The sequence below is a fragment of the Pipistrellus kuhlii genome, unplaced genomic scaffold (assembly GCF_014108245.1).
Source record: "Pipistrellus kuhlii isolate mPipKuh1 unplaced genomic scaffold, mPipKuh1.p scaffold_m20_p_30, whole genome shotgun sequence".
NCBI classification, from domain to species: Eukaryota; Metazoa; Chordata; class Mammalia; order Chiroptera; family Vespertilionidae; genus Pipistrellus; species Pipistrellus kuhlii.
Window position 1 is genome coordinate 1,514,422 of NW_023425530.1, and position 14,121 is coordinate 1,528,542.

Below are 14,121 nucleotides of genomic sequence, written 5' to 3' on the forward strand. Positions count from 1 at the left end.
GGCTGCTCTGGGGGTCCCCGGAGGGACCTGTCCACCAGCCGCTGCCCAGACCTCACCCAGAGAGCTTATTAGCAGCCCGGGACGGTAGATCTTCCACCCTGGGACAGAGTCAGCCCGTCCGGGGGGACTGGGATCTGCGTTTGTAAGGGACTCCCAGGTGATTCGGAGGTAAAGGGTTCCGGGGTTGTACTTGAAGAAACAAGCTTCTACCCGGATTTCTATTTCCCAGGAGGGTAAACTGAGTCCCGCAGGGAGGAAGGGTCCTGCCCCACACTGCATGGTGGATGTTTTTCTCTGTGATTCGGAGCCTTCCTCTCTCCCCGTGGGTCTCTTTGTTATGGCCCCTTCCTCCCCTTTCTTCCGACGACGGGCCCCGGGGCGCGGCGCCCCCAGCATCCGGCCGGCTCCACGATTCCGGAGGAATCCCCCCCCCAGCCGCGCGGCCCCGCCCCGTCCCCGCCCCTGTCCCCGCCCCCTCGGCGGTGACCTGCTTCTATTGGCTCTTTTGTACGCCGCCCGCACTTCTATTGGCCAAGTCCGTGACCTTGGCCCCTCCCCCTCCGAGGGCGGGGCAGGCGGGGGCGGGGCCCGGGGGGCCCGGCGGCCGGAGGGCCAGAGCCTCGCGCCCCACCCGCCGGGTTAACAGGCGCGAGTTCCGCGCGGCGCGGCGGCCTCTCGGAGGCGGAGGGATCGGTCCCGCTGTCGGATCCACGACGCACCCCGGAGAGCAGGTGAGAGAGCGATGCCAGGCGTTTTTCGGGGGCTGCCTGGCCGCCGTCCGTCTCTCCCGCCACGTTGTGCCCTGCAAACCCGGCTTCCCCGTGCGCCCGCTCCTGCCCGAGTTCACCCTCCCGCTTCCCTTCCCGCGGTCCCCGACACCCTTTTGCTCCCTGGGTTTTAGGGGGAGGCACCGTGGGGGTGCACGGCCCCCGCTGGCCTGGGCGGTGCTCTGGCACCTGAGAGCCCTGCTGACCCCCACGGGGACTCTGATGGGCTCGACTCCGTTCACCGGGCGCCAGGTGTGGGCCGGGCTCCGGGCTGTAGGGAGAGCCAAGGCCAGGCCCACCCACACTGGCCGCCCAGGAGCTCCTCGGGGGCCTGAAGCCTGGGCCTCAGTTTTGCCAGCTGTGAACTGGGACTGTCGCCCGCTGGGGTAACTGGCGGGGGAGCTGACCCGGATCTGCGGGCCTCACTACTCCTCCATTCTGGGCCCCTGGAGGAGGGGCAGCCCCCGGTGTAACCAGGTCTCCATGGTTACCTCCTGAGTCTGTCTGAGCCCAGCTGGAGGAGGTGAGGGCCCTGAGGGGCTGCAGATGGGTGAGAGCAGTTGTGCAAGTGGTTAGGGCAGTGGTCGGCAAACCACGGCTCTTTGGCCCCGTGAGTGTGGCTCTTCCACAAAATACCACCTGCGGGCTTGTGCGTACAGTGCTATTGAGACTTGGTGGCCCATGCACAGAAGTCGGTTTTTCGGCTCTCAAAAGAAATTTCAATCCTTGTACTGTTGATATCTGGCTCTGTTGACTAAGGAGTTTGCCGACCCCTGGAGGGGAGCTCGGATCTTGGAATCTGACAAACCTGCGTTCCCACTCCGCCACACACAGGTGATCCATTCTCCCAGCCTCAGTTTCCTGTCTGTGCCATGGAAGGACCATAACTCCTGGGGCTCAGTGCTGCTCCCAGGATTAAATGCAGGAATGGGGGTCTCCTTCGTGTCCCCAGGCAGTTCCCTTCCCTTCTCTGGTCCTCACTTTCCCCCTCCAAAATGGAGTAAAGAGGCATTTCTCCTGGCCCTCACGCCCGCCCACTTCCCCTCTAACTGCCCAGGCACACCGCCTCCACGTGCACACCCAGGCCTCGGCCTGCCTCGGGGCCTGTGTGCTTGCCAGGTGCACAAAGTCAATTTTAAAACATAACAAGTTGCCTAGATGGGCTGGGCCGAGGGCCGGGCAGCTGGAGGGTGGAGGAGGCAGGGACGCGTGCCTATGGAAACCGTAACAAAGAGCCGCGGCCGCACAAACACCTGGCTGTGCTGCTCCCGCTGGGCAGGCTCCGAGCCTGGGACACCAGCGAGAGGTGAGGGCCCGACCCCCGGGGGTCTTGAGTCCCGTTCTGATGGGGAGCAGGCAGGGGGTCCCCAAGAGAAGAAATTAGTCAGGTGCAGATTTGGGGCCTCGGGGTGCCCCCTCCTGCTGTGTAGCCTGGGGTGTGTCTGAGGCCCTGAGCCTGTCCTCCGCGGCCTGGGCAGGTAAAGGCCTGGGCAGGTGGTCTAATGAGGTGGACTTAGGAGGCCTCAGCGCCCCTGTCTGTCAAATGGGCCGCAAGACAGTGCCTGGGAAAGACCGGTGGTTGGCATGGAGGCAGCCGCACTTAGAGGCAGGTGCTGAGTGATAGCGCCTGCTTGTCTGGGCTCAGCCCCAGGTATTGCACACTGAGAGGTGGGGGCCCAGAGCTGGCAGGACCAGTGCGCCCCTCAGTGTACCCCCTTCTTCGGGCTGCCCACGCCCCTCCATGAGGCCGCCCCTGGAATCCCGCCCTCCCGCGCTCTCTGGAGGGACCACAGCCAGAGTCCTCGAGAGCGTCAGGCCTGTGCCTCCAGGCCTCGGTTTCCCTTGAGTCCGGCGCGATGGTGGGGTCGGGAGCCCCCACCGGGGAAGCCCCCCTCCAGAGAGGCTCCTGCTGTGCTGCTCTGTAACCTTGGGGTAACTCTGTCTCTGGTCTGTTTTCCTGGCTGAAAAGTGGGGCCCACAAATGAGATCCCTGTGACCCTCGGAGAGGTCGTTTATTTGTTCACCAAACAGATTCTGAGCACCTACTGTGAGCCAAGCTTCAGGGTTGGAAGACAAGTACTTTCAGCCAGAAAAACACTTAGTAGTAGTAACTGCATGAAGATAATGGGGGTCAGGCGGATGGGGATGTTAGTTTAAATGGGGGTTCTGAGAGGGCCTCCTGAGGGGGCAGCATTTGATCTAAGCCCTGAACGACAAGGAAGAAACAGCTATTCGGAGACCCGGGGGGGGGGGGGGGGGGGGGGGGGAATTCCAGGCCCCCGTGCACAGACCCAGCAATGGCCCTAGGGCAGGACCCTGCCTGGTGTGTGGAGTAGCTGGGAGGAAGCCTGCTGGGCAGAGTGAGCTAGAAGAGGAGGGGGAGAGGGAAGAGGAGGAGGAGGAGGAGGAAAAAGAGAAAGGAGGAGGAGGTGAGGGCAGGGAGGTGATAGAGGAAGGAGGTGGATAGCCTGGGGGGAAGCAAGCAGCGGGCTGGTGCCCCACTTAGGTGTTCACTGGCGCCCTCTGGTGGCTGCCTCAGGGAGGACAGCATGGGATGCCCCGGGACGGGGGTGAGGCCTTGGGTAGGTGAGAAAGGTGCTAATCCAGAACTCGTTTAGGGGCTGCATCCACGTTCCTGCCACGTGGCCCTGAAGCCTCCACTTGCTGCTCAACATCTTTTGCTCGGCCTAGCCCAGCCGGTCCTGTGCTTCCTTGCATGGGTTTGGCAGCAGACTCCCAACATTCCTCCTGTTCGGCCCCCAAAACCTTCCTGATAGAAATCTGACTACAGGTGAAAGTGTCCTGGCTTTCACAGACCCTGCTTGTCCTTGGCGTGGCCCCCAGGGGCTCTAGGGAACCCAGTCTGACAGCCACTGGTGTCTCCCAGCCTCAGACAGGCAGATTCCCCTGGGGCCGTGTCTAAAACGAGTGCTGACGGAGCCGTGAGCGTGGCAGTGCTTAACAGAGGGCTCCGGGGAGCGGGGACCTGCTGTGTGGGAACGAGGTCCGTGGCCCCCTGCGGCCATCCGTGGCCACTGCAGCCAGGACAGAGGAGAGGAGTGGCTGGTCTGGACCTGCCCAGCGGGCGCATCAATTATTGACGCCCTTTGTGTGGGGCATGAAGAATTCATGTGGTGGGCAGGCCGCCCGTGGCCGGTGGAGCTTACCCCAGCTCACAGGAGCCCCTCGCTGTATTTCCAGGAATTTTGCCAAATTTATTAAAAATGACAGACTGAGAGCTTATGGTTAATTGTATTAGAAGTAAGGTGTGGAATACTATTTAGCCATAAAAGGAGGGAAGCACTCACTGACATGCACTACAGGGTGGGTGGCCCTTGAGCACAAGGTGCTCGTTGAGGGAAGCCACGGCGTGTGACTCCGTTTCCGTGGAATGTCCACGCAGGCGGATCGGAGGCCGGGAGTGGCTCTGTGGCCGCTGGGGGAGGGGAGGAGGGGGTGGGGAGTGGCTCCCAGGAAGAGCGGGAGTTGGAGAGTCCAAAATGGGAACGTTTGGACAAAGGTTGGAGTCCAAACCCTGAAATGGGGCTGGCAGAGAGCAAACGTCCGAAGCGTGGCAGGCTCCAGCGTTTTGGGGGAGAATGTGGGGGGCAGAGTGGGGTCAGCAGGAGGGAAAGCTGCCCCTGGGGCGTGGGGCTTGTCCGGAGCCCTGAGGCCTGGGCGGGGGGTGTGGACGGCCGGTGGCCTTGCTGTTCTCTCACAGCGGGCAGGTGCTGCCCCAGGACCGCTGCACGGCCGCTCCCTCCGCCCGGCCAGCCTTCCCGGACCCTGTCCGCTCTGTCCCGCTCCAGGCACCACCTCAGAGAGGCCTTCCCACAGCCCAGCCCAGGCCACCTGCTGTCCCTGCCACGTCCCTCCCTGCCCCCACCGCCCTGGAATTATCCGGTTTGTTTCCATGTTCACTGATTTCTGGCACCTCCTTCCAGTGTGGGCGACATCTCTTAGGGGGCCATTTTGGAAATTTGGAAAACTTCTATTTTTTTATTATTTTATTTTTGCTTCTGATAATAGCAGGATGTTCTAGCGTTTGGGGGCAGGGACCAGGGACACTAGGTGTCCAGCCATGCGCAGGGCAGCCCTTGGCCTCCACTTCCTAATGTCCTGCCAAAAACAAGCTGATGAGTGGAGCTGTTTTGTTTTGTTTTTCTTCACCGTTTTAATATTCAGTGAATATTCCTGGGCCAATGGAGGAGAGATGGAACTCTTTTGATAGGTATTTATAACTATACACTAGAAGCCCAGTGCATGGACCTAAGCCGGCAGGGGGACATCCCCTGAGGGGTCCCAGATTGCAAGAGGGCGCAGGCCAGGCCGAGGGACCCCACTGTGCACGATCGGGGCCAGGGAGGGACCACAGGAGGGCTCCAGGACATGTCCAGCCTGTCTCACCCAGTCCCAATTGGCTGGACCTCAACAGCAAACTAACCTACCGGAGTGTCTGCCCCCTGGTGGTCAGTGAGCATCATAGCGACCGGTTGAATGAACGGACACTTAACATATTAGGCTTTTACTATATAGACTGGATGCCTGGTGCATGACATTCATAGATTAGGGGGCAGGGCCCCTCAGCCTGGCCTGCGCCCTCCTGCAGTCCAGGAGCCCTCAGGGGATGTCCAGCTGCTGGCTTAGACCACTGCTCGCCAGCCGTGAGGCCAGCTCAGGGCTTCTGGCTGAGTGGCACTTCCCCTGTGGGAGTGCACTGACCACCAGGGGGCAGCTCCTGTGTTGAGCATCTGCCCCTGGTGGTCAGTGCACGTCATAGCAACTGGCTGTTCCACCATTCGGTCTATTTGCATATTAGCCTTTTATTATATAGGATGTTCACCATAATGGCAAACCTCTGATAGATTTGTTCCATCCCTGAGTGCAGGAGGGAAATTCTTTTTAATCAAACATGTCTCACCCTGGCCAGGCAACTCAGTTGGTTAGAAAGTCATCCCAAGCCATAACTAGTTTGGCTCAGTGGATAGAATGTCAGCCTGTGGACTCAAGGGTCCCAGGTTCGATTTTGGTCAAGGGCAGGTACCTTGGTTGCGGACACATCCCCAGTAGAGGGTGTGCAGGAGGCAGCTGATTGATGTTTCTCTCTCATCAATGTCATCCCAATATGCCAAGGTTTCAGGTTTGATCCCCAGTCAGGGCACATACAAGAATCAATCAATAATGCATAAATAAGTAGAATAACAAATCTCCTCTCCCTTTTTCTCTCTCTAAAATCAATTAAAAAAACAAACAAACAAACAAACAAAAAAAAAACAGACCTGTCCTGAGCACCTACTGAGTGCCTGTCAATGTGAAAGTGACTGACAAATCTTATGGCATCATCTCACTTTGTTTGCATTGCAGTTTGGGTCAAGTCCTATTTTTTAATTAATTTAGCATTATAAAAAATGAGCTATAAAGTATACATAAAGATAATGGGTATATACACTTAATAGTGAGTGCTCCGCTTGATGAGATATAAACTCACAATTTTTAAAGTATTCAAATTCCAGAACATTCCTCCACCCCTAAAAGAAGCCCTCCCTCCATCAGCAGCCAGTCCTCACCCCCTCCAGCCCCTGTGGATGAGCCTGTCCGGACGAACCACACGCTGTGGCCTTTGGGTCTGGCTCCTCTCACTGAGCACCCTGTGCCCAAGCTCCATCCACACTGAGGTGAGGGTCAGCGCTTCGCTCCTTTCGTGGCTCGGTGACCTCCGCTGTGTGGGCCACATTCTGTCACTCACTTGTTGATGGCCTTGGGGCTTTCACTTTTGGGTACACGAATTGTGCTGCTCTGAACATGTGTGTGCGAGTTTCTGTGTGGACATGTGTCTTCGTTTTGGGGGAGTGGACGTTTATGAGCGGAATTGCTGGGTCACGCAGTGACTCTGTGTTTGAGGAACTGCCAGTGCTGTTTTCCACAGCGGCCGCACCATTCTCCATTTTTCATGCCATCTGTACGTGTGCGGGTTCCAGTTTCTCCGCAGCCTCACCAGCACTTGATACTGTCTTTTGTTGTTAATCCTCACCCAAGGATATTTTTTCTATTAATTTTTAAAAAAATATATATTTTTAGCCAAAACCGGTTTGGCTCAGTGGATAGAGCGTTGGCCTGCAGACTGAAAGGTCCCAGGTTCGATTCCGGTCAAGGACATGTACCTTCATTGCGGGCACATCCCCAGTGGGGGGTGTGCAAGAGGTAGCTGATAGGTGTTTCTCTGTCATCATTGTTTCTCTCTATCCCTCTCCCTTCCTCTCTATAAAAAATCAATAAAATATATTAAATTTTATATATGTACAATATATATATATATATATATATATATATATATATATATATATATATATAATTGATTTCAGAGAAGAAGGTAGAGGGAAAGAGAAGTAGGAACATCAATGATGAGAGAGAATTATTGATCAGCTGCCTCCTGTATGTCCCCCACTGGGGACAGAGCACACAACCAGGACATGTGCCCTAGGCGGGAATTGAACCAGACCTCCTAGTTCATAGGTCAACGTTCAACCACTGAGCCACGCTTTTCCATTGATTTTTAGAGAGAGTAGAAGGCATGTAGGGAGGTAGGAGGAAGTGAGGAGGAAGTGAGGAGGAAGGAAGGAAGAAAGGAGAGAGAGGGGGTGGGGAGAGGTAGAGATGTGTGAGAGATGTGAGAGAGATACACCGATTGGTTGCCTCCTGCATGTGCCCTAAATGGGGGCTGAGTATCGAACCTGCAACCCAGGTACATCCCCTTGACTGGAAATTGAACCTGTGACCCTTTGGTACTTGGGCCAATGATCTAACCACTAAGAAACACCGGTCAGGGTGATATATATATATTTAAAATATATTTTATTGATTTTTTTACAGAAAGGAAGAGAGAGGGATAGAGAGTTAAAAACATCGATGAGAGAGAATCATCGATCAGCTGCCTCTTGCACCACTCCCACTGGGGATGCGCCCGCAACCAAGGCACATGCCCTTGACCGGAATCGAACCCGGGACCCTTCAGTCCGCAGGCTGACGCTCTATCTACTGAGCCAAACTAGTCTCGGCCGATACTGTCTTTATCTTTTAAAGTGTACACTTCGCTGGGTTTTGGTGCCGCCAACTAACTCAGTGGTGTTCTGTATGCGTATGGCCCCAGATTGAACAGAACATGAAGCACCCCAGACCCCATGCCCCATTCCCCTCACATGGTGGCCTGTTTCACCCTGTATTGATTTTACTTTTATTTTATTTTTATTTATTATTTATTTTTAAAATATATTTTATTGATTTTACACAGAGAGGAATTGAGAGAGATAGAGAGTTAGAAACGTCGATGAGAGAGAAACACCGACCAGCTGCCTCTTGCACACCCCCCACTGGGGATGCGCCCACAACCAATGTATTGTACATGCCCTTGACCGGAATCGAACCCGGGACCTTTCAGTCCGCAGGCCGACGCTCTGTCCACTGAGCCAAACCGGTCCCGGCTATTGATTTTACTTTTAAACTGGCGGGTAGAGGTGCCTGCCGGGTCCATTTCAGGGGAGACTGGAGCGCCCAAATGGTTTTGTAATAAGGAATTGGCGTGGGGTCTAAGGTGGGGATCCCCAGGGGAGCAGGGGCCAGGTTTTTTTTTTTTTTTTGTCATAGGTGTATTCCCAGTGCCTGGTACACACTTGGTGCTCCATAAATGCTCATGGAGCAACTGAATGAATGTTCTGGCACAGCCTCTAAAGCAGTGGTTCTCAACCTTCCTCACGCCGCGGCCCTTTAATACAGCTCCTCCTGATGTGGTGACCCCCAGCCATAAAATTATTCTCGTTGCTACTTCTTAACTGTAATTTTGCTACTGTTATGAATCGTAATGTAAACATCGTGTTTTCTGATGGTCTTAGTCTCTATGAAGTAGCCACGAAAATAATTTTATGGTTGGGGTCACCACACCAGCAGGAGCTGTCGCGGCATTGGGAAGGCTGAGAGCCGCTGCTCTAAAACGTCAGTGGGCTTTTGGCTGTAATGAGAGTGGGTTATGGCATCTGCTGGGCCGGGGCAGGGACACGAGCCACCTGGCCCTGAACTTCGGCAGTTCCCGGAAAGACCCTCACTCAGAGGGGCTGGCCTCTCCAGGCCTGTTCGCCTCGGACCTGTGAGCACCGCAGGCAGGAAGGAAGGCCAGCGTTTATTTTGATCCATGACCTGTTTGCAGTGTTTCTGGCAGAACAATGGGTGGGAGGAGGGGCGGGCATGCAGCTGGCTGGCCCAGGTGCGGACAGGGGACTGGCTGGAGGGGCTGGAAGTGTGAGGAGGCGGGAGGGAGGCCCAGCTGCCTCCACTCCCACCCCTTTTCCTTCCGGCTCGGGGCGGGGGTGCTGTGGTGCCCCAGGCCCTTTCTAGAGACCGTGCACAGGCCCAACTCTCCTCTAGAACCTGCACGCCTCACCCCAGTCCTACAGGTGGGAAGGCCAAGGCCAGAGAAGGGCAGAGCCTGCCTGGGCTCACACAGCAACCCAAACAGGTGGAAGGAACGGGGCTCCAGGGCCCTTGGGGTCCAGAGCCTGGCCTCAGCCCTGGACGCAGAGAACGCTCCTTTCTGAACCTCAGTTTGCCCATCTGTAAACTGGGGAGATGAGAGCCAGGCCTTGGGAGTACTCTCTCGTCCCAGTGTTCGCAGACACGGCCGCCTGCTCTTAGTGCCAGGCCCCGGGCTGCCATGGGGACGCGGGTGAACAGCCTCTGCGCCTGCCATTGGGCCAGCGAGGTGGGCATGGCCACCGAGGTCCTGGGGCCACGTGGAGGATGCCCAGGGCGTCGAGGAGCCAGGGGCACCTGGCCCAGCCTGGGGCCTCTGGGAAGGCTTCCAGGAGTGGGTGACAGTGATGCTGAGACTTGAAGGATGAGCAGTTTATAGGCAGAGTAAAGGGAATGGGGTAGAATGTTCTCGAGCCACTGGTACTTGTGCCCAGTGGCCAGCCTGACGCTGCTGCTGTCACAGAGGCTTCACATCCAGGTGGCTAATGGCTTCGAGGTCCAGCTCCTGCCCAGGGGGTGGGCACAGTCTGGCGGGCATTGGGTTGGCCACGGGCTCCTGCTCCAGGGCAGCTAGTTCTTCCCCGTTTTACAAAAGGGGAGACTGAGGCACGGCGGTTCTGTCTCCTGACCCAGTGGTCAGAGGGCTGGTTTGTCAGGGGGGACAGCCTCCAGGACTCGGGGCTGGGAAAGGCGGAGGCTGTGGGAGTGCGCTGGGGAGCACCGTGCTCCTGAGTGGCCTCAGGACGGGCCCAGCTCTGTGCTCTCTCTGGCAGAATGGGCAGCCGCCCCCTGCCCGGGGAATGGCAAACGGGCACCGTGCCAGCGCAGGGCCGCCGCGCGGCCGAGTCGGGGGTCCCCTCCGTGGCCCGGCCTGTGAAGCCCCGAGGTCCGGTGACGGGTGGGGGCAGGGAGGGCCGCTCCCGGAATCCCTGTGGCGCCCTAACCTCCGGGAGGGCCGCCTCGGGGCCTGAGCTCCCACAAAGACAGGCTTTGAAGGAGCCCCTGGGTGTGAGTGGGAGCCACAGGGCATTCCTGGTTGGCCGGCCTGAGGCCAGGGTGGGGGTGGATTCTGACCGGGGCCTGGGGCAGCGGGTGAGGCCTGGGGCTGGGGCTGGGGTTCCTCTTATTCCTTCGGCAGATGCTTCTGGATCTCCAAGGACACAGCGGGTGAGGCTTCTGGCCCTTTGCTCCCACTGTGGCCTGGGGCGGGGCAGACCCGCGGGGAAGCAAAGCAGGGGGGAGCGAGCAGAGCGGGATGGGGGTGCCTGGGGCATGCCTTCCCTCAGGATAGCTTTCTGGAGGAGGTGGAGTCCAGGCGGAGCTGAGGGGTGAGCCTGCCCGGGGAGAGGCCAGGGCATTGCGGGGCGGACGGGAGGCCCCCAGGGAAGGGGCGGGCCCGGGCCGCGGGACTGATGCTGGTCCGTCCCGCAGGCTCATGGACACCTTCAGCACCAAGAGCCTGGCCCTGCAGGCCCAGAAGAAGCTCCTGAGCAAGGTGGCGTCCAAGGCGACGGTGAGCGCGCTCCTGGACGACACGAGCAGCGAGGTGCTGGACGAGCTGTACCGCGCCACCAGGGAGTTCACCCGCAGCCGCAAGGAGGCCCAGAAGGTGCTCAAGAACCTGGTGAAGGTGGCCGTGAAGCTGGGCCTGCTGCTCCGCGGCGGCCAGCTGGCCGGGGAGGAGCTGGCGCTGCTGCAGCGCTTCCGCCAGGGGGCGCGCCGGCTGGCCATGACGGCCGTCAGCTTCCACCAGGTGGACTTCACCTTCGACCGGCGCGTGCTGGCCGCCGCCCTGCTCGAGTGCCGGGACCTGCTGCAGCAGGCCGTGGGCCCGCACCTCTCCGCCAAGTCCCACGGCCGCATCAACCACGTCTTCGGCCACCTGGCCGACGGCGACTTCCTGGCGGTGCTCTACGGGCCGGCCGAGCCCTACTGCTCCCACCGGCGCCGCATCTGCGAGGGGCTCGCCAGGATGCTGGACGAGGACAGCATATGACCGCCTCCCGCCTTCCGCGGGGCCGGGGGGTGTGGGATTATCGTATTTAATGGCCTCTTTATCCCCGGTCTGATTCTAGCCAAACTCCCCGGACAGTGCCCTGCCCCTCTCAGAGGCTGCTGAACCGTTTAGAGCAGCAGCTTCATGGACCCGTCACCTCTCCCACCTCCTCTCTCTGGAGAGGACTCGGCGTGGGAACAGCACAGCCTGCGAGGCCGGTGGCTCCTCACACACCTGGTCCCCGTCCTGCGCCGTGATGCCCGATGGCAGCCCTCAGCTCACTGGCGCCATCTGACAGCTGGTGCTGCCCGCTGCAGTGTAACCCGGGCTTTTTAATCCCTTCAGAGGAGTCACACTGGACTGGAAGGAAGTAACGGGGTGAGCAGGACCCCCCTTTGTGGAAGTTCTAACCCCAGGACTTCCGAGTGTGACCCAAACGTGGAAAACAGGGCCGCTGCTGACAGCATCGTTTGAGATGAGATCACGGTGGGCCCTAACCCGGAGTGACCGGGACACTTCTAAAAGGGAGACATCTGAGCCAGAGGAGAATGCCATGTGAAGCTGGGATGTGCTACAGAGCAAGGAACACCCAGGATGGCCAGCACCCCCAGCGCCGGGAGGGAGGCTTGGGGCGGCCCTGAGAAGGAGCCGCCTGGCGGAAGCTGGGCCTCAGACTTTGGCCTCCGTGACTCAGAGGGAACAGTCACCGTCCAGCCGCCCGGCCCAGGCAGCGGGCACAGGGAGCCATGAAGGGGCTGCCGTGCGCTGGTGTGTGGGTGAGGACACCTCGATTTGCTTGGGATCCTCGCCCTGACTCCCACATGGAGGGAACAGAGTGCGTTCTCCATGCTGGGCACACGGAAAAAGCCATCTGAGAGGCATCGCATTTTCCAACGATCATTTCATGTTTGAGAAACACACACACTAACAAATGTTTTTCAGTCCTCTGAAAGCAAAGCTCACAAATCTTGGCCTTGGGGACACCTTGGGGAGTTCTCACACGTTAGCAGATATGTGGGGTGTGGGAGCGCATTTGCAAATTTTGTCAGAAGGTGGCATCGATTGCAAAACAGGGCTACAGGTCTTGCCATGCCAGGAAGGTTGTTCTGGGTGCCCAAGGGAGAGGGGGAATGATCTGAGGACTCGGTCTAGTTCCTCCCGGGGCAAAGGTTGCAAACAGGAAGCCTGCAGGCCGCGGTGAGGAGGTTTGCTTGCCCCATCCTGTTTGAGCCACCTGGGACCAGTTGACAACATTTGAAACCGGGGAATTGCACGTGCCAATCTAGATTTGGAGTCTCTCAAAAACTGCCTGCTGGTGAAGCTGCACAGAGGTTGCCCCTCTCTGCTTAGCCACAGTCTCCACCGCTCCCTTTTGCCTCTCCCTGGCCTGAGGTGCTGGCTGAGAAGATCATGCCCCCAGATTCAGATCAGCCTTTCTGTGGTTTGGTTTCTGCTTCCTTGAAGAAGCCAAAGCCGTTCCTACCTCCTACGTCACCGCTCAAGGCCAACTCCCCACTTACTGCTCCAGTTAAGAGACAGATCTTCATGTTCAAGAGCAAACGTGCATTTTGAGTGTCCTGAGAAGCCCCAGATGAAATTCTTTGCCCTCAGCTCTGCTGAATTTATCAATATGCATAATGCTTGTACTTGTTCCTTGATGGGCTGTTCTGTCTCTTGACTCTTTATAAGTTTGGGATTTAATTTTGAAAAACCAAAGAGCACTACAGAACAATTTAAATAAAAGCACATGTCATTATGTGAAACTGACTTGAATTGCTTGGTGCTGAGTTTTCTCCTTGATGTTTTGCCCTCCCTGGCTGGTGTGGCTCAGTTGTCTGGGCCATCATCCTATGCACTGAAGGGTTGTGGGTTCAATTCTGGGTTAGGCACATGCCTAGGTTGTGGGTTTGGTCTCTGGTTGGGGAGCATACGGGAGGCAACTGATCTACGTTTCTCTCACATTCACATCCCTCCCTCCCTCCTTTCTTCCCAGTCAATAGGCATGTCCTCCGTGAGGATTGGAAGGGGGAAAAATCTTTAAAAAATGCTTTTTCGATTCCAGTTGACATACAGTATTATATTAGTTTCAGGTGTACTGCATAGTGGTTAGACACTTATGAACCTTATAGAGTGGTCACTCGGTAAGTCTAGTACTCACCTGGCACCATACACAGTTATTACAATATTATGACTATATTCCCGAGGCTGTACTTTATGCCCCTGTGACTACTATAACTGGCAATTTGTATTTCTTAAATCCTTTCACCTTTTTTTTTTTTTAAATATATTTTATTGATATTTTACAGAGAGGAAGGGAGAGAGATAGAGAGCTAGAAACGTCAATGAGAGAGAAACATCGACCAGCTGCCTCTTGCACACCCTCTACTGGGGATGTGCCTGCAACCAATGTACATGCCCTTGGCCGGAATCGAACTCGGGACTTTTCAGTCCGCAGACCGACGCTCTACCACTGAGCCAAACCGGTTTCGGCGCTTTCACCTTTTTTACCTGGCCTCCCACCTCCTCCCATCTGGCAGCCTTCAGTTTTTTCTCTGTATCTACAATATGAGTTTGTTCATTTTGTTTTTTATCTTTATTTATTTATTTATTTATTTATTTATAGGAAGGGAGAGGGAAAGAGAAGCATGGATGAGACAAATATCGATTGGTTGCCTCCCACAGCCTGGATACATGCCCTGACGGGGAATCGAACAGGCAACTCCCGGGCAACCTCTCGGTGCTCGCCCCAGCCCAGAGCCAGGGCCGTTTTGTCTTTCCATTCCACGTGTACGTGGAATCATATGGCGACTGTCTTTCTCCGTCTGACTTAGCATAATT

General features: G+C 56.9%; 1 protein-coding gene across 1 annotated transcript; it reads left to right on the forward strand.

The window, feature by feature from the left end:
- The first annotated feature begins 600 nt into the window (after positions 1-600).
- TNFAIP8L1 (TNF alpha induced protein 8 like 1) lies at positions 601-13,074 on the forward strand. The gene is made up of 2 exons (XM_045589101.1): positions 601-731; positions 10,719-13,074. Exon 2 carries the CDS (start codon positions 10,723-10,725, stop codon positions 11,281-11,283), a length of 561 nt encoding a protein of 186 aa, XP_045445057.1. The 5' UTR covers positions 601-731; positions 10,719-10,722; the 3' UTR covers positions 11,284-13,074.
- The last annotated feature ends 1,047 nt before the right edge of the window (positions 13,075-14,121 follow it).